The sequence below is a fragment of the Leptonychotes weddellii genome, chromosome 11 (genome assembly GCF_054177405.1).
Source record: "Leptonychotes weddellii isolate Sample4059 chromosome 11, ASM5417740v2, whole genome shotgun sequence".
In the NCBI taxonomy this organism is placed as follows: Eukaryota; Metazoa; Chordata; class Mammalia; order Carnivora; family Phocidae; genus Leptonychotes; species Leptonychotes weddellii.
Window position 1 is genome coordinate 20,692,520 of NC_138379.1, and position 20,205 is coordinate 20,712,724.

The window sequence follows — 20,205 nt, forward strand, 5'->3', positions numbered from 1 at the left end:
GAGGAGAAGTTACAGTATCTTGAGGAAAAGGGCCCTCCCCCTGGAAACACAATGGAGGAAGATCTGTGGGAGGCCAGGGCTTTTGTGTGGGAGAACACAGCATGCTGAATGTTCTGCGTGTTTGCTCCGAGGGCCCTGGAAGCAGCCAGGGCAGCCGTCTGGAAGCTTTGGGAACTAGAAAGGTAGGATGTGGGCCCAGCCTCTGACCAATCTTTTTTTTTAAAGCTTTCACTCTTCCTCCTCACCTCCACATCCCCACCGCCCCAGGAAAGTGACTGCTCTGGAACAGAGCCATCCATCATACACCGTCCTCCAACACGAGCCTCAGACTCCTCTCTATCTCCCCCAAGCCTTGCACGTCAGTGGGTGAGGCTCACTTCTCAAGCCCATCGGCTTGGCTCAGAGGAAGAGACTCTTCCCAAGAATCCCCATGGGGTCAGACAGGCCTGGGCAGGTGCACCTCCCCCGCCGGAGAAACCACTTCTCTGGCTCTGGTTACCTCCCCCAGGAAGTTTCTTCCTGAGTCTGAGACTGAGGTCAGCACAGCAGCCACCCCTCAGCAGGCCGTACCAGGAAGACAAGCGTCTGGGCAGCACCTGCAACAGGACAGGCAGAAGTGCGGGCTTCTGAGATGAGCCCTCCCACTGCCCTTGGCCACTCCCAGCCCTGGGTGGGCCCTGAGTGGACCATGGCAAAGCCCTCCTGTGGCTTTACACTTCCGTTGGTGGTCTCCACACTCCTCTTCTTCAGGCGGGACAGACGTAAGTTATGGCCTCCGTTCTACTGAGGGGAAGACTAACGCCCAGAGAGTCCTCACTTTAGCTGGCAAAGAGGTGTCCCCAACAGGGAAGGGCTCCATTGCGACCATTTTAGCTGTTTAGTATGCAGAGGTTTGGGGTGAAATGTCTGGCCCCGGAACTCCGTTGGGCTAAGGAATGAGGGGGAAGAACACCTCCTCAACTGCCCCTCAGTAAAATCACAATCACCTGGAAACTGACAGGGGGAGGCTGGGGTGAGGGTGCAACCAACCTGGGGCTTTGAAATCCCAGCTCCAATAGCTGAGTGACCTTAATCCTCATTTGCCTCACCTGTGAAATGGGTACAGTGGTGCCCACTCTGTGGTAGGGTATCCAGCCCGCCCGGCAGAGTGCCTGCCCAAGATGTAGTCTGTGGCCTGTGCCTTCCCTTGCCACCAACCACTTTGTAACTCTGAAGGTCTTTCAGTTCCTCAAAGGCTCCAACCTCCTGTTCCCCTCCTCCTACCCCAGAGCCCTCCCAAAGATCCTTCCCTTTGTTTGGGATAGCTGAGCAAACAGGGAAGCAAACAGGGACTAATTCAAAATCATCCTACAGGACGCATCTCAGGTATCACTTCCTTCAGGGAGCCTCCCCTGATTTCCCAGTCCGAGGGAAGGGCCCCTGCCGTGGGCCCCATGGCTGATGCACTTCCCCCAATCAGAGTCTGTGCACACTAATGAGTCATTGTGATCTCTTGTCTGTGACTTCCTCACTGGCCCGTGTGCACCACAGGGCAGAGACGGGTCCATTTAGTCATGGGTATCCCCGCAGCACCTCACCTCACAAGGTACCTGGGGGGGGGGGGCCTCAGGACACATTTGCTAAAATAATAATAATAATAATAATAGGGGCGCCTGGGTGGCTCAGTTGGTTAGGCGACTGCCTTCGGCTCAGGTCATGATCCTGGAGTCCCTGGATCGAGTCCCGCATCGGGCTCCCTGCTCGGCAGGGGGTCTGCTTCTGCCTCTGACCCTCCCCCCTCTCATGTGCTCTCTCTCTTTCTCTCTGTCTCAAATAAGTAAATAAAATCTTAAAAAAAAAAAAAAAAGAAATAATAATAATAATAATAACAATAATAAAAAAAAACTATTTAAAAAAAGAGTCATTTTCTGCCCCTCCTGAGACAACAGCCTGGAGGCGAGGCTTGTCCTTGGTATAAGAAAATCTCAGGCCTTTACTTTATAATTTGCCGAAAGTATGTATTATTCTGAGCTTAATTGGAAAGCCAAAGGCATCGCCTCTTAGAGTAAGTAGTCCCTGAACAAACTTCCAAATCTATCCTTACTCTCGGCTCTAGGCCCGGCCGATGGCCAGGTCCCTGCCACGGCCCAGCTCACCTGCTTGTGTCCTGACATCTGCCTGGATCGTCCCGCCCAAGCTTGGGGAGCTGGTGAGCCCGTGAGCTGGGCCGAAGCCAGAAGGCGGGCTCCAGGGAGGGCAGAGCAACGTGGCCCCCCGCTCACGGCTGACGGTTTTCCTTCAGCAGGCACTGTTACTCGCTCTGGCTTGTACCAGCTCCTGGGTGGCGTGAGTGAGTGAGCGAGGCAGGAAGGAAGGGCGGGGGGGGAAGGACCCGGCAGGCGGGCTGGGGCCAGCACCCCCGAAGTGTGGCGGCCGTGGCTACGCCGGTGTCTCCAGAGACACATGAAGCGGCCAGGAAACCTCCCAGCCGCCCTGCTTTTCCTGCAGTAGTCAGGCCCAGGAAGGGGCAGAACCTCACTGGACACTGTGCCCTTTTCTCTGACACTCAGCTACAATTCCATTGGAGCAAGGAGAGCAGGGCAAAAGATTCCAATTTCAGGGAATCCCTTTCCGCCTCTGCACCCCTGGACAGGCGCTGGTCACCCCTCCCTTGGGGTACAACTGACTGTCACCCATCTACAGATATGTTTTGAGTACCTACTATACACGGACCATATACTATACGCGTCCCATTAAGGTTGCTGGAGATAGGGACATTCCTGCATTTGGGGGGGCTCTCACTTCAAAAGGTAACTGAGGAATGTCTCTTATGATAAGCCTATTATATGGCTATTTCCCCATCTGGACTGCGGGTTCACGGAGAGAAGGAACAGATGCAATTCACCTCTAGATTCTCCGGGGTGCCAAGTGCAGACCCTGACACTGATGCTAGTTTTAGAGCCACCAGCCGGACTTGTCCCCAGTCCAGGAGCGCCTTTCCCTGGCGTGCAGGCCCTGGTGGTACCTACGGACAAGGAGGGGCCGGCGAAGGGGGGGACAACAGCAGCTCCATTTCATCTGGCCGTACACCAAACGAGTTGTCTTCCCATTTCAAGCGGCTTTCAAGGGAAAATCTACCACGGGTGGTTTTTCCACTCAAGTGTGTGGGGGGCGTTGCAATCAGGCCCAGTTTCTGGCTATCAGACACGGGAAAATGAACACTGAACACTGCAGGAACACGGAAAAGATCAAAGCCACTAGTCAGAGAGGCAGATCAGACAAGCAAGACCACAGAGGCGCAGTATCGGTCCCTGGGGAGGACTCGTCAAGCGGGGAGGTTACCCCAACGCAGGCCAGCGGGAAGCACGGGTGATTAACATGCACAGATTAGCCGGGACCCACATGAGAAGCAAAGAGCTTGCTACACAACCCAGGCTCAGGAAAACATCACGGGCAGCATTCTCCCCGAGGGCCCTGCAGCCTGAGAGCCTCGCCCCTTACCTGACATGGACGTGGGACCCAAGACGCCGCGGTCCTCACTGATGCCCAGGAAAGGAGACACCACTTGCTTCACCAGTTCCTCCAGCTGCAAATAACCCTCACTGGGGCCTGTGGGCTCGTGAACACTCTGGAAATAAACATCCAAGAGAGACAAAGGTCAGTCAAAAGAGGCCAGGGCCAGCTTGGCACTCAGCGAGCAAATCCCGCCGGCCCTCCCGCTACATTCAGAGCCGTGCTACCTGCAGACAGCATCCTCATGGCTGGAATGAAGGAATCTGAGGCCCGAAGCCCCAGTCACAGTGATCAGAACTGTGCCCCGTGGCGGCTTCTCCCGTCGGGCTCCAGCCACTCGGGGCAGGCGGGACTGTCCTCACGCCAACTCCAGGGTTGAGGTCTGACGGGTCCCAACCACAGTGATCCCAGCCCACCCTCAGAGTGGCTGCTTCACACTTGGCATGCAGGCACTTCCCTAAGCACTTTACATGGACCAAAGCACGGAGGCCTCTCCACAGCCCAAGGAGCCCAGGTGCCCTCATCATCCCCCTTCTACAGATAAGAAAGTTAAGACCCAGAGGGCTCATGTAACTCAGGACTGGAATGCAGGCTGTTTCGGCTCTGAGCCCATCTTACTGCCACTTGTTAAGGAGGCTAGAAAAGAAAGGGGGACAGAATATGGAAAAATCCAGAACAGTAGAAGAGAGAGTCACTGTGGAGCTAGACATACATTTCGCCCCAAGATGAAGAGTTAGTTCAACAGCCCAACATGACAGGTGTCCTCGGGGCTAAGCCTGAGCAAACACCAACTAACACAAATGACAACGCTCAAACACCTTTAAAAAGGAGACCAAAAGTGACCCAGGTTCTCTAGAAGACCAGCAGACTCCTAGGGAATCCAATTTCTCGCTGGAAAGGACTTGAAGCCTTGCTCTGTGTTGAGGGGCTGCAGGGGCGCAGAGCTGTGCTCAGCCCAACAGGGTGTCCCACCAAATTCTCAAAGCGGAAGAGAGGTTACATCACCTTCACTTAAAAAGTAGAAACTCCCCACTGTGCTGGAGTTGGGGGGACTGGAGGAAAACATGGTGGGGGAGGGAAGCGAGAAGGGCCCGTCACACAGGCCGGGGATGGCTGGGTGAGGCGGGGGCTCCCTTGTACCCAAGCTGACTTGGCCCCTTGTCAACGCCATCCCACAAAGACAGGGCTGGCTGGGGGCGGTGGAAGGGAGGGGTTTGGCTTAAGGAAACACAAAGGAGGCTGGGGAAGGGGGTTCTGGGGCAGAAGACTTGGGGTTGGGGCTGGGAAGGGGTCAGAGGGAAGGACATGCAGAATGAACAGGAGTGGGCCTCCGACCCACAGCATAGTACCGCAGTGAGGGCTGCCCGGGGGGAAGGCAGGAGGGTTTTTCCTGCCCCCTGGGCTCTGATACCTAGTCCTCAACCTGGGCTGAAGGACTGGACAATCTAGCAGTGGAAATAAAGGGGGAAAGCCCTGGGGGTGCTTCAGCCAGGAAGGGAATCCTCAAGGCTGCAGAAGGGAGAGGGGAGCCTTCCTCGGGCTCCCCGGAAACCACTCAGGCCTCAAGAGCAGGGCAGTTTCAGCCCCAAAACCACCTCAGCTGGTGTTCAGAGCTAAGGAAACTTTTTTTTTTTTAATTCAATATTTTCCTCCTTGATATTTCTTGTCTGCCTTCTCGCCCCAAGCCTTCCCCCCCACTCAACAGAGAGGGACAACAGAGAAAGAAGAAGAGGCAAGAGGTGGGGTGAAAATGGGTAACATGCGCATGCTTTGAAGCTGGATGGGTTTCTCCCAGGGCAGCGGCCGACAGACAACCTGACAGCCCTCAGCCTGGCTGCCGGACTGGCCACCTCTTTGCAAGGCTCAGGGCAAAATGAAAATGTGGGCGGGGTTCCCTTGTTCAAAGATTACTAAGCGACAGGAGAGAATAAACCAAGCACAGGACCCTGCTTGGCACGGGACCCTGGGTGACTGCACGGGGGCCCCTCAGAAGGCACTGTCCCAGGATGATCTCAGGATCTGGCTGCACCTGCCAGGAGGAACCAGATCTCTATGATGGTCAAAATCTCTGGCTCAGCCTCTCCCTGGGGCAGCCTGGGGACAGAAGCATACAAACCAGAACAGGGAACTTGGAGCCCCTTGCACATGTCGGGGAGGGAGGGGTTTGTTCGGGGACATTTTGGAAGAGCACCAAAAAAGGGAGACACGAAGGCCTGAGGAATGGCTCTTTTCGCTGTATGAGAGTCAGGCCAGGAGAAATCTGCCCCAGATCTCGTGGCACTGGGGCAAGTGAGGGCCTGGGGGGAGAAGGGAGCAATTCTAACTGGGGTCCTGATTTCCTGCAATGGACATGGTCCAGGGGCATTGAGATCCAGCAGCTGCGCCCTGCTACTCAAGAAGATAGATGTGGATGGGCCAAAAACCCCTATTCATCCCTGTCACATTCCCAGCTTTACGGCTCCCAGAGTAAGGAAGAACATGGGCCAGAACTCGCCCCACGAGACCCTCCAGGAAACAGCGCCAAATGCCCGCATGAAAGTGGACCATCTTAGAAGCTTATGCGATCTCTCCCAGGGCCCTGGGGCGCTGCAGGAGGGAGGCCGTGGTATCTGAGCAAGGCTGGCTGGGCAGGTAGAAAGAGCAAGGGCTGAGGAATGGGTGACAGACCCACTCTCTTACAAATTAGTATGTGACCTTAAGCTGCTTGGCCAACTCTTCTGAACCTCCACCTCCTCTGCGAAAATAGGACAACAGGGACTGTTCCCTTGCTCAACTTCCCAACCATCTGTCACAACCACAGAGCTTCTCTGACTGTACTTCTTTCCCTCTGCCAAGAAATAAATCCCTGCATGATGATCACCATCAGAGGACTGGAGGCCAGAGACCTGGGGTTGGTCCCACTCAGGCTCTTGCTAGCTGTGCCGTCACTCACTGGGCACATGTTTAGTTGACACCTACTGCGCGTCTACCATGCAATGGGTGCTGAAGGTACAAGAGGGAGGAGAACGTGGGCAGACCTGCCTTGACCGGAAGGGGGCTGTGGGTCCCAGGAGACCGTGTTCTCCTCAAAGGGAACCCAGGTGCGAAGACTGTGCTGCCCCAGGGAGAGGCAAAGGTGATCAGTGTGACCGGAGGCTCCAGGTGAGGCTGGGGAGGTGGGAGGACCGGAGGCCGGGGTACAGATCAGGCCATTCTCCTAAGATCACCGGGAACCCCATGGAGAGCAACGTGGGCTGGAGGCTACGGAGGATGAAGGAAGTGTCTCCTAGGGAAGCAGGCTAACCCCCCAGGGGCTGGCAAGGGGATGATGGCAGCCTTCTGCTATGGCTGTTGGGTTGTCCAACGTGGGAACATGGTGGATGTTTTTCATTAGCACAGACAGAGGCCTTCCTGGGCTACTATCAGCAGGCGGGGGCCCTCACCCCAATTCTCCCTCCAAGGAACAAAAACAAACAACACCAACAACAAAAGAATCAGCTCTCATCCTTAAAATATCATAAATGGAAATAAGAGGGAGAAAGCCCAACTTTTCTTTCCCAGTCTTCCCATCTGAACCCCAAAGGGGTCATTTTCTAGACTCCTCACTTGGGATGCAAGCTCTACTTCATGCTTCTCAGACACGAGCCCCCCCACACACTTTCCGAACCCCCCTCCTTCTCCTTCCTGCCCGAAAAACACCTGACCTGGTTTTCCAGCCAATGAAGAGCACCCTTATCCTATTAGGTAACTCTTGCTCCTCTCAGACCTCAGGAAAGGCAGAGAAGGTCCAGAAGCATGGCCCAGCTCAGAGAGCCGGAAGAGAACAGCAGCTGGGGGAGGGGGAGACCAAGGCCCCAAGCCTGCTGGAGGGCAGTGGGGTCACCGCCAGCCTGAGCAAGGATGATACCGGCTGCCTTGGGGAACAGCTCAGACCCGATGCTGTGGGATCTGAACTTACTACAAAGGTGGAGGCACAGGAGCCCTCTTTTGGGGGTGTCCCTGGCCACATCTCTGTTTCATGGGAATTGTGCACCCCTATCCATAGGATTGGGCTCCCTGAGGCCATGATTATGGTACTTGACCCAAGGTCATGGCTGATTGGCAAAGGAGAGTCGTGTAGCCGGGGCTAGACCAACCCAACTCTTTCCCCTGAGTGTCCACAGCTCTGAATCCTACTACCACTTGCTGAGGGACCTTGGACAAACACACACTTCCTGGGTTTCCATTTCTTTGCCTGGAAAATGGGAATAACAACACTATCTACTTCACGAAGTGGTCATTTGGATGATCTGATTCAGAAAACACCACATAAAGTCCTCGGTCTGCACCAGGTACACAGCCAGGAACCGGTAGTGTTAGCTTGTCTTCCTACGGTTGATTCGGAATGGAGATGAAGAGGCGACCGTCTGGGTCACCACTTGGTGGAAACGCGTGAGCTGTGTGCGTGATGCCACGTTTGCTCAGGTGTGAACCACAGTACTGAGCACAAGTCTGCAGAGGGAGGGGGAAAGACAGAGACACCCAGTCCAAGAGACAGCGAGCAGGGCCAACAGAGGCGGCGTCAGAGAGAGACAAGGAAAGACCAGCAAGTGGCGACAGGCTGGCTGCTTTGGGGCCTGACATGGTCTCGCTTCTGGTTGTAGTCTCTTAGGATGCCCTCCTGCCCCGGGAACCTTCCAGTGAGCTCCTGGTCTGGCTCGAGCTCACCCGCAGGAGGCTCTTGTCGTCACGTGCTACTTGAGGCTCCCGGGCGAGGAGGGAGGGTGTCCGCTCCCTGAAGGACAGGACTGTGTCTCTCTCGCCCCCCCCACCCCCCACTGGGATCCCAGCATGCAGCACAGCGCCAGGGGCCTCGCAGGGGCTCGGTGGAGGTACAGCAAATGAACAAACGTACTAAGGAACAGGAACGACGACACTGAAGCATACTAGCTGAGCTAAGGTGCTCAGGTCCGTTTGGTCCCTCCCCCGTCCCACAGGGTCTCTTCCTCCCCCGGCCTGGTGGCCACGTCTCCAGTGGGGCCTCACCCACCTGCAGGATGAGCAACATCTGGACAATGGATGAGGGTGGCTGGGACTGGGCCAGCAGCAGCAAATCACCCAGCTTCACCTTCAGCAGGACCAGGTCGCGGAAGCCCAGCAGGGAGATCTGGCGGATGGTCAGCTCCTGGCCCTGGAGAGGAGAGAGGGGGCAGGGCCGGGAGGTGAGAGCCCGCTGGATATGCTGCCGGCCACACGGGGTCCAGGACAACCAGTGTGGACAGAACACCAGGATGGGACAGGACGAGGTCTCTGCAGGACTCGGGGTGGGCAGGGGCGCTGCCAAAGAGTCGAAGATTTGGCCCCAGTCCTTCCCAATGAAAGCTTCGTTTAAGATAAGGTGTGACTCAACCTGCCTAAGTGACTCAAGATGATACAAGACACATCAATGGGGGCCATGCTGTCATGAGGGCGGGGGGGGGGGTGGTCAGGAAGGAAGAAGAGAGAGGAAGATGGGGGGAAATGAGAGAAAAGATCAACACCCCCGACCCCCATCCCCCACCCCCACTTTCAAGGCTGCTTCCTCAACCCTGTTCAGTATGTGAGCACCTAGCTCGCGCCAGGCCAAGAAGGAAAACACAGGGACAAGTCTGACCATGCACGGTGTGGGCGGAGGGTGAAAGGAACTCCTAATCCTAAGAGCTATACTTACTAAGCTCCAGGTGCTAGGCATGACTCTCAATATTTTCGATGGAACTAACACGATTAATCCCCACCCTTCGAGACAGGTACTGTTATTAAACCTACTTCACAGAGGAAACACCTAGAGCCCAGAGTTACGGTTCTATCCCCCAGGTAGAGCTGGGCCTCAAACCTTAACTATTTGATTTTAGGGCTCCCAAAGTTTCCCAAAGCAGAAAGAGAAAGGAGGCCCTCTCTCCTAGACTCTCCTTTGCACGTATACACACGACACACACCAAAAATGGGCTGCTCTTGGTGGAGCCAAAGAGATCATGAAGGTACCTGCCAAACGGGATGTCGCTTTTCATCCCTCACGTCTGCCAAGGCTTAAGGAAGTTTTACATTTCCTAGACGTCCTTAGGGTTTCACAGAAATGCAGTCAAGAGTGGTTTTGCCATCTCCGCATGCCCCTCTCCCTCCCCCCTCCCAGTCCCCAGAGATGCATACAACCGCCAACAGGCGCCTTCCAGGCTCGAGTCAACCACCCCCTTCCTCGACTGCCTTCCCGGCCCGACTCCAGTGGCAGCAGGCCCCCCTCCGCCAACCTTGCCTTTTCCAAGACGCTACAGTCCACAATGACCTCCGACCTCGTAGCTAGCTATGCCCTCATTTCATCTCCCAGGTCCCTTTCGCCTTCTAAGGTAGGAAAATGAAAGCAAGCTGCCGCCCCCTTGAACACAGTAGGTACTCAAAAACACATCTGTCCACCGAGGAAGTAGGGCTCACACAGACACCCATACAGACAGGGGGCTCTGAGGTGGACGGAGCTGGACTGACAGACACCTCGGTGTGTTACTACCGGTAGTGAGAACCCCTAACTCCGGGCTTCTCAAGGTGGGGTGTCTGGATCAGCAGCAGCACTTGGGAAACTGCGTGTGGGGAAGGGGGTGGATTGGGGCAATATCAACTATCACCGGAGCTTGCAATTCTTCAAGAGAGGCAGAATGCGTAACATCCTCAGACCCGCACAACTGGTTTCCTGCCTGGATATATGCCAGTGAGGGCCCTTCTTGGCCATCCGATGACTGTACCAGGGCCATGCCCACTCAGATGCCACACTCCCATTCTAACCCATCTGGACACCCCCACGTTGGAATTCCATGCCCACGGGGCCCTAAGACAGAGACCCAGGTCTACACAGCCCCTCCAGTAGGGTTGCCAAATGAAACAGAGAATGTCCAGTTGAACGTGAATAATTTTTTAGTAGAAGTATGGTTCTAGATATTGCATTATTCATTGTTTATCTGAAATTCAAATTTAACCCAGCATTCTATAATTTTATTTGCTAACTCTGGCAACTCTACCTCCCATGTCTGTCTTCTTAGGACCCAGCGCTGGCCTAGGAGTGACCATTACAGGGAGGGGAGACGTTTGTGGGTATGGGAGCTGAACTGACCCCAAAAATGCTGCAAACCCTCTCACGGTGGTAGAGGATGGGGCTAAGGATGGGATGAAGAGAGCAGTGAGCTGTAGGCCAGAGCTTCTACTGGAACTGTGAGGGGCAGGCCAGAAATGGGAAATGGACTCAGTAGGCGTAACCTCCCCATTTTTAGGTATTGATACATATTTAAAGGAATTCCAAGTTCCCATACAACACCATTCAGAGCAAATAAAGCCTGTGGGCCCTTGTGTCTGGCACACAGCATCGCTAAGGGCTGTGCTGTTGCTGGGCCCCACACCCGCACTTCAACAAAGCCCCATTAGATATGCGCCTTCACCCCAGTGGACGGAGCGGGGGTGGGGTAAGTGGAGGATGGAGATGTGAATCTTGGAGAGGAAGATCTATCGGTCAACCTGCCTGCAGGGGTGTCCATTCTGACCTGGCAGTGACCAGTCCTGCTATTAGCCTCTGCAGGAAGGTAGAAGGAAAGCAACTCAAGTGTTAGAATAAGCTCTGATCACAGAATAAGAATACTAAGGAGATGCTGCTCATTTTTTGCTCGAAAGCCCACATTTTGCAGATGAAACATTTCAGAGAAGTGAAATGAGTTTGCCTAAGCCCAACGGCTGATGGAGTCCAGTGTTCTTTCTGCTCCCTCACGTGGCTACTTGTCTTCAGGCATCCCTCACAGAAGGCAAGAGACATGATTCCCTTCCCACAATTTGGGACAACAGGAATCTTGCTTTAAAATCGGGCTTCCAAGAAAGGGAGGGGGAAGAAAAAGAGGAAACAAAAGTCTCCCTGCCCCATCTTCTCTACTTCTGAAAACGGGAGAAACAAACCACGCCAAGAATATACAGGAATACTCAAAACCAAGAGGGTGACAAGAGCCTACAAATTGCTAGTTATGCAGGCACTCTCTCTTGGCTTGAGGTTAGATGCTAAACATAGACCAGAGAGCCCTCCAAAGAGCGCTGTGGTCCTTAGCCAACTCAGGCGCCCAATGTCCTGCCTCTCCCCCCTTCACCAGGAGGTCCCAGCTGGCCAAAGGCCAAGGAAGGAGACAGAGTGCCGAGGCCGGCAGGAGGTCGTTCCTCAGTGAGACTGACCTGAACTGGATAAAATATTGCCTGCAGGGTGGGGAGAGTCTCAGTGAAGAAGTGGTCCCACACTTCAGCCAGAACCTCAATGCGATTTTCACCTACACGAGGACGAGAAGATGGGAGGGGAGGAAGAAAGAAAAGAATTTGTCATTACTTGCAGGAGAGGCTAGAGACAGTCCCAGGTCAAATGCAGCATGGAGACAGGGGGACAGGGGAAGAAGCTCATGACCTACGTTTGCTCTTGGAGGCATTACTACAAGTCAATGTGCGATTGGATGGGAAGACTTAATCAAAAATAGGCAAATATGCCTTCTATCCCCCACTCCAGAAACAGGAGCTGAAGTTTGGAAATGACATGACAATGGGTGCCATCACAAGAATGGTTACAACATTCTCAGGCACTGTGCTAAACTACTTATCTACAGGCCGTTTCATGAGTAAACTCTACGACCTCATTTTACAGGCTCAGAGAGGCTGAGGGTCTAGCTCAACGTCACACAGCTAGAAGGCAGAGCTGGAATTCCAGAACCCATGCTCTTGACAGATTTAATCTGGGAGGATCACGTGCACAGTTATTGTTTTGATTTTCTAATCATGACAGCACTGCTTTTTTGTTTTGTTTTTGTTTCATTCTGGATTCGAGCTGTCAGTACAGGGAGGGGGAAAGAAGGGCCTAGAGACTGTCACTTCCACCCCCACTGGTTTGCAATAACCAGAGGCCGGGTGGCGGGTGGGAGGTGGACAGCATGCTCTGCAGTGGTCACCTGCAAAACACAGGACCCACCTCCCATGCTGTGCCTACTCTCACCCCTGGGACCCAGAAGGCTGACCCCAGGCTGCCTGTACATGGGGCACCCAATGCCACCGGAAGGCTGCGCCAGGAACTCTGCACCTGCAGGAAGGCGGGCACGGGCAGGGAGGGACCCCCACGGTGCCTGCATGTTAATGACCTAGGTGACACAACTGACTGAGTACTGTCTTTGCTCATCTGAGGCAGAGAAACTGGGTCAGCCAAGATTAGACACTGAGAGATACGTCTGGCAAAACACTGCCAGTTCACTGAGCAGATCTTGAAAGATTCATTTAGCATCTTCCGCCTATTAATTTAATGGACAATAAAAGCAGTGGCTGCGAGAGAGCGAGCAGAGCACGGACGTGACGAGCAGCGAGCAGGGCCGAAGACGTGCAGATTTTGAAAGGTCAGAGAGAAACACACTAGGGGAAAACGCAAAACCATAGCACCCTCTCATTTCCCTCCCGGAGTGCTAATTACACTCGGCTGGAATCACTTACTGACTTCTCTTGTCTCCTCCACTAGAACGGGAGTAAGCACGTAAGCCCTGTCTGTCCTGCTCACCGTTATTATTTCTAGTGCTTAGCACGAGGCCAGACAGATCAATAAATCCATTTTTAGAAATCTTTGAGTGAATGAATGGCAAGTATCAAGTGTGCAGGTTTTCACAGATGCTAAGGCCGGTGAGTGGAAGGAAGTTACCGTTTAATCCAAATATGGGACAGGACAGAACAGGACTTAATAATTAGCTCCAACATTTTCCTTTGCTCTTAGATCAAGAAAACCTCCACAATATAGGCACTCTGGTTGCCGGGGGCGGGGGGGGGTCTGTTTCCTTCTTCTGTAACCTTACCCTTGTACTTGACCTTTCCCTTCAACCTTTGGGCCCCAACTATGTGGATTTTACCTCAGCCCCTCATGTTCACCATGATCCTTCACACCACAGGGCTTTTGCATGTGCTAGTCCCTTTGCCTAGACTGTTCTTTCCCCCTCTCTCTGCCTAACTTACATCTGTCTGTCCTTCTAGTTTTAGCTCCAGCACCACCTCTATAGCAAAGTCTCCCCACCGGTCAAACGCCGCTTCTACGGATTGTAGCCTTAATACCTGTTGCAATTACAGTTTTATATTTGATGATGATTTGATTAATATCTATCTCCACCAGTGGCTGTGAGCTCCACGAGGGCCTGGGAATCCTAGGATGGCTTTGTTCACCACTGTGTCCCCAGCACCTAGCAAAGCACCTGGTACATAGTTGACCACCAATCAATGTCTGAATGTACAAGTCTTTTCAAATGCAGGCTATGCTAGTTCACAGCAGGGAGGAGCCAGGGAGGTCAGAAGGAACATCTGAAACGTTAGCTCTCATCCTGGTACCCAAAACCCAGGTGACCCCAGCAGCTGGATAACGTCCTTCACAGAAGAAAGGGCTCTTCCAGCTCCTTTACTGATGGCCTGTATCCTAAGCCTTCCACGAGGAAGACAAGCAGAGGCCTTCCCGACATGGAAGAAAGGAAGGAGACTCGTGCAGGTCAGTGCTTATTCCCCTCCGCCGCCAACGGAACGCTCGTCGGCACATGAGGTAATCCTTCGACCCAGCAGCGGGAAGGCACCTCTCCTGGGAACCTGTGTCTAATTGCTGGCTTCACACTTCACAGAGTAATGGATGTTTTGGAAAGCGTTCAGAGGAGAACATCAGACAGACACAGGCTAACAAAACAGGGGAGCCCCGGGGAAGAGAGAGTTACAGGGACGTGACTTCACCTTCAGAAAACAGCCCAGAGGACTTCACTCCCTGCCAAGATGAAGGGCAGCTGGATGGAAGGGTCTAGATGAACACCCTACAGAAACTGTCCTCTTAATGTGCCACGGGAGTTTAGATCACCGCATGTCTATAGAAGGGGAATGAGAAGCTCCTCAGGGTCAAGGTTGTTAAAGCTCTGGGAAATTACTGGAATTATCATGACCGATCCTGCCCGCAGAAGAGCAGCACCTGGGTAAGAGCTGTGGGGGCTGGGTCTGCGGCCGGGAGGCGGGGTGCCCGTGCATAAACACTGAGGTCCTTTCGGTGAAAGGATGGATCCTGTCCGTGGCTCCCGAACTATGTGTTAGAGCAAGAGGATCCTTTTAGCCAAATAAAATCTCTCTTGGAGCTGTAGTACATAACATAAAAAGTGGGGATGTCTGGAAGACAGGAAAGGCCCTTACAGGTTTTCCACGGGCCCCTTTGCTGAGCAGAAGGGCCGCTCAGACACCAGGACGAGAGTGGACCCCAGGGAGAACACCCAGTCCGGTGCCCCGTAGCGCACTTTGGGGGCTGAGCAGAGAACCTCGGAGGACCTTCGTTTGCCCGGGTTAGCGTAGCTCATTTCCTGAGCTTTCACTCCAGAGTATTTATGTCGAGGGTCACTCGAATGAGAGGCACTGAACCTCCCCCTGAAAGCACTTAAATCTCTGGTTTTGCTCGGTATCTTTTTCATGAAGCTGGTTTTCCATGTTTCCAGGAGCTTGTGATAACTCCCCAGATGACTTCCAGGCAAATACCATGGTCACAGACTGTGCTTCTCTTCCCTCCCTTTCTGAGGCTGTCACCTTCCACGCTTGTGTAGTGGCCTGACCCCAACATGCAAAAGGGGCACAAACTTCTTGTCAAAGCCAGTTCACTCAAAAATAAGGCCCTGGGGGGCACCTGGGTGGCTCCGTGGGTTGAGTGTCTGACTCTTGATTTCAGCTCAGGTCATGATCTCGGGGTTGTGAGATCGAGCCCCGCATCAAGCTTGGCACTGGGCATGGAGCCTGCTTAGGATTCTCTCTCTCCCTCTCCCTCTGCCCCTCCTTCCTGCTTGCATGCACGCACGCACGCGTGCTCGCTCTCAAAAAATAAAAATAAATAAGGCCTTAGGCTAGGGGGCATTTATAAGGTTAAAAAAGCCTGAATGCAGTTGTACTGAGGGAAAACAAGGTTACAGGCTCAGTCAGCTCTCAGATATACAGAAGTTAGCTTCTAGCCTCTATTCCTCCAAAGGTCTGCCGAGCTCTTACTGTGCGCCAGGTACCAGACCCTTCCAGCACCAGTTCTCATTTGTCTCCTATTTCGTCTTTAAACGACACTGGCCAAGAGTGTCTTTCCCGGGGTGGCGGGGGGGGGGGGTGTGCGGGGGAAGGCACGCTCTCCTGCCTGCCATGTCTGTGTCTAGTAGTAAATCTGTAGTAGTAAATTTGACCTCCAGGTAGAAGTTTCTAAACTAGAGTAGGGAAAAAAAAAAAGAAGGAATCAGTCTGTGGAACTACTGCATGCCGGATAATGGTGCTATGCCAATTACGCTCCCTATACTCCCTTTTAAACTCATATCATTTTAAAAATGATAGGGGAAAAAAAAAAAAAACCAAGAAACTAGAAACGTGCCAAAAGTCACCCAAGCAATAGGTGGTAAGCTAAGATCAGGATCCACCTTGGTGGCAGCTGAGAGTAGCCCTTGGTAGAGTCATGGGGTTGGCCAATTCTTGCCTTGGTCCCTTCTCCATTTGGTGCCTTTCCATCCTGTCCCGTGGGCTCTAAAACATTTTAAGGTCAGGAAATCTTCCTTTGCCCATCAAATCATATCTCACTCAGCAGGTACCTGCTTAGTATAATGTCCCCCAAATGGGTAGAGCACTCCTGTCATACAGGACCTCGAGAAATATGAAAAAGGCCAATTAGGAATAGCCTGGATCAGACCCGAGAGAATGGCATGACAGGATCTGTAGTATAATTGATCCCTTCACAGGAGACCACCAGCACGCATCCTGCGAGAACCCTCAACAAGGTCTCTGAGAAGACCACCCCGATTCTACCTGACTTCTCAAAATACAGATCTGACACGCACCACCACGAGTGGCCAGCTCCAAGGGAAGTGCTGCCGCCTAGCTGGAGGAGAAACGGGCGGGGTGACTCACTCACTTGGAGCCCGCCACTTTTGGACAGAAGCATTTCAGCTGTCCAAACATCAGAGGCTGAGTCACAGAGCCCGCTGTACGAGTGCGCCTTGTACTTGCCTTCACACAGCTTAATCTTCTCCTCCACAAACAACAGGCCTTTTGCAAGAAGCTGGTTCTGTCAAGAGAGAACAAAGAACACAAGGGTTGGGCCACTTCAGAGAGTGACAAAACCTTCTTCCACTTCCCATGGCTGACGGAGCGGGGTTCTAGACACTTGTAGGCTAGTCATGCCTCCAAGTCTGAGGAGACTTTTGTCCTCTTGGAGGATCAGGCTTGGGGAGAAGTCAGCAAAAGAGGGAGACAAGAGCCAAACCCAACCGCTATCCCATCCCTTCAAGCAGAAGGAGGCATGCCTCACTCTTGGCTGGCTCCTATGGCAGGCCTAGGGTTGACACGCAATGTCCTTCAAGCCCTTAATCTAAACTCAGAAGAGAGAGCACTGAGGTAATGGGAAATTAGGCAGAAATAGTATTTTTTTAAAAAAGATAAATTTAGGGTTTCTCATGCTAACGTGCAAGAGACTATGCGTAAAACTTTAAGAAGCCGTGGGTATGTGTCCGTCAGTGAGCATGTGTGTGGAAAGTTGTGGAAAGAGAGAAAAAGGTTAAGTCCTTTGGCAATTGCACCTAACAACTGTTGAGTGTTCTGTGTGTGTCAGAGGCTTTATTTCCTTCATTTCACCTAATTCCAACCCTCCCGATAGTCCCCTCCGGTTGGTGCCACTACCCTTACTTGACTGATGGTCAGGGAAGACACTGCCTACAGGAGACAGAGCAGGTCTTCCTGCAGCCAGAAGCCATGTTCTCTCCGCTCCGCTTTGCTGCCTTCCAGCAAGTCTTCCCACCCAGACCCCTTCCTTCCCTTGAAGGGCTACAGCGGGTCCCGTAAGAAGCAGCGCAGCCTCTCCAGAGGTCACAGAAGCTCCAAGAGCAAGGATGTGCTGCTACGCCTCCACCTCGCCTCACAATATCAGATTATCAAAGGCCTGTGCTTATGGGGTAGGGGGCCCATGGGGATATGTATCCTACACGAAAAACCTAAGGCATTTCTTAGTATTCTCCTTTACAAAACCCTACAACCCTGTTGCAACGATGATAAGAGCATGCACAGCAGAGTGGAAAAAACTTGGGTATCAGACGGGTTCAAGTCCCAGCTCGGCCACATTCTAGCTGTGTGATCTTGGCCTTACTTTCCCTGATTCTTGAGTTCCTCATCTGTAAAATGGACCATACCAGCAATATCATAGAGTTCATGTAAGAATTAGTCATTGTAAATACACACACACACACACGGTATTTTATGTCCTTAGTACTCAGTGGCGATGGGCAGTGATGATCATAGCTGCTCGCTCATCTATCTTCACAAAAGGAGTGGGAGGTAGAGAGAGTCTGTAACAAATGAGCCTACATCAAATATATTAAAATATTTTAACAAAAGAACTACCACATTTCTGTGACACATACAGATGAACCAAATTTCACAGAACCTATTAAAACTCACAAGAGGGCGCCTGGGTGGCTCAGTTGGTTAAGCGACTGCCTTCGGCTCAGGTCGTGATCCTGGAGTCCCGGGATCAAGTCCCGCATCGGGCTCCCTGCTCGGCAGGGAGTCTGCTTCTCCCTCTGACCCTCCCCCCTCTCATGTGCTCTCTGTCTCTCATTCTCTCTCTCTCAAATAAATAAATAAAATCTTTAAAAAAAAAAAAAAAACTCACAAGATAGGGGCGCCTGGGTGGCTCAGTCGTTAAGCGTCTACCTTCAGCTCAGGTCATGATCCCAGGGCCCTGGGATCGAGCCCTGCATCGGGCTCCCTGCTCAGCGGGGAGTCTGCTTCTCCCTCTACCCTTTCCTCCTGCTCATGCTTTCTCTCTCGCAAATAAATAAATAAAACCTTAAAAAAAAAAAAAAAAAAAAACCTCACAAGATATGACCTAACTTCGAAAAGTAGTCGGCCACTGTTTAGCTTCAAGATGGAACCCCAAATCCAAGTTAGAGTGACATCTCATGGGAGAACACCAACTCTGTTAAAGGAAGAAAAAAATCAATTCCTTTACAAAGAACCGGAACAAACAGGTAATTAAGGTGAAACCCCAACTGCGTCCTCTCCCTTCCAGCCTAGCAAACGAATCCCAGCAGCTTCTGGGTCAGAAAGCAAGCAACCATCATGGCACCCAATTTAGACTCTCAGAAGCAAGGCTTTGCGGCAGCTGAGCCAGATGGGAAAGATTACAGAGGTGCTTCCACGTGGCAGTCACTCTATCGGCATGTTTCTGAACAACTGGGGCCTTAGGTCCCTGCGTGGGTCCCTTACTGCCCCCCCCCCCCGCCACCGGTGAGGTTCTCAGAACATCCCTGGGTGCTCTGTGGGAGGGCTCCTGATGCCATGGCTCTCTGTCACCACTTCTAATACCACACGGGTGTCCCAGGCTTCTTCCAAAACAGCTTCACGACCCTCCGAAAGCTCATGTCTCTGCGATGCACCTGCAAATGTGATCAAGCCTCCCTCTTAATGCAACTTTCCTGAGTGTGTTCCATCACTGCGGTTATCTACACTTCCAATGGCGGGGCTGGGGGAGAACCAGAAGTTTACTGGGAGATGGAGAGAGAAAATGCACTGGGTCTGCATGTGCTAGGTCCAGGTCAGATCCTGAGTTAATCAAAGAAATGAATTCAAACCCTATATCCTATGTGTTAGGTCCTTAGGGGGTAAGGACCATTTCTTAGTTTAGTGCCCGAGGCTCTGAGAACAGTGCCCCAAACACGGCAGATGCTAATAAACATTTGCTGAGAGTGTATGTTGCCTGTTTTGGTGCTAAAGACCATTTTGAACTTTTAAGACATCAAGACAAGAGACAGAATGTGTATAAGATGGGAGAAAGAGAAAAACAGCACCACTAAATTTGTTGACATTTCTTCACTCGGTAAAAATCACTTTGTCTGGATCTTAAAGGATAAACTTTAAGAGATGGCCCGGGTTCTCCTTCCTTCTCTCTCCTAGATCTTCCCCCTTCAAGGAGACATTTGGAAAAAAAAAAAACAAAACATTTTGTTCTTTTTTAAGAAAAATAAATTACTTGTGGATTAGAGAGAAATGGAAAAGAAAATATTCTTTTTAAAATTCTCAGGATACACAGCATGGCAATCCTTAACTTAGACCAAATAAGAGCAACAAAAACTTGGGCTCAGGAAGGGACCGAAGGGAGCATCTAGCCATGCTGCCATCTCCCCAGCCCTGCGGTCAAAATCCACTGGTCACACACAGTTTTGATGGTATTTGGGTGGCCTCCTTTTCCAGGAAATGAGTCTCTAGATTTTATTTGGCACGTGTGCACAGAAGAAGGACCTTTGGGGCCAGCCTAGCCCACAGCTCCCCCATCCCTTCTGGAGAAGCACCTGTCATCCACTTAATGGACCTCTGCCCCACTGTGCAAGCTCAAACCCCTTGACCCCAGGCTGCACTGTCGGCTTAGCCGACTGGCCTGGTTCCGACCCCACCCCCGACCCAGGCCCCAAACTGAGCCAATGGTCTTCTCTCCTGGGAATCTGCAGTCAGGCAGGACCCTGCGGAGGTTAGGGTCCTGTGTGACTGCAGGCTTCGTGGTCTGAAGGGCCTCCCACTTGGGCTTAATGCTCTGCAGTTACTGTTTCAATTCTTATTATTTTTATCTTTGAACTTGTGTTATGTAAGTGAAATTGGGGCCATGGAGGACGTACCAAGTGCTTGGGGTCTCAGCTCCCTTGTGGTCCTGCCTCCTACCACCTC

General features: G+C 52.4%; 1 protein-coding gene across 8 annotated transcripts in view; it reads right to left on the reverse strand.

Annotated features, from left to right (window-relative positions):
- Positions 1-20,205, reverse strand: part of PRR5L (proline rich 5 like) — a 71,957-nt gene that overhangs the window by 7,620 nt on the left and 44,132 nt on the right. For 5 of the 8 annotated variants that reach the window (XM_081798313.1, XM_081798315.1, XM_081798314.1 and 2 more), the window contains exons 5-7: positions 16,406-16,558; positions 8,501-8,641; positions 3,481-3,607 (exon numbers count right to left, since the gene is read on the reverse strand). In XM_081798313.1, coding sequence (XP_081654439.1) covers positions 3,481-3,607; positions 8,501-8,641; positions 16,406-16,558 — 421 coding nt within the window. Of the gene's footprint in view, positions 1-3,480; positions 3,608-8,500; positions 8,642-11,679; positions 11,772-16,405; positions 16,559-20,205 lie in introns of all 8 variants that reach the window. The other 3 variants (XM_081798318.1, XM_081798319.1, XM_081798320.1) reach the window with 3 other exon arrangements.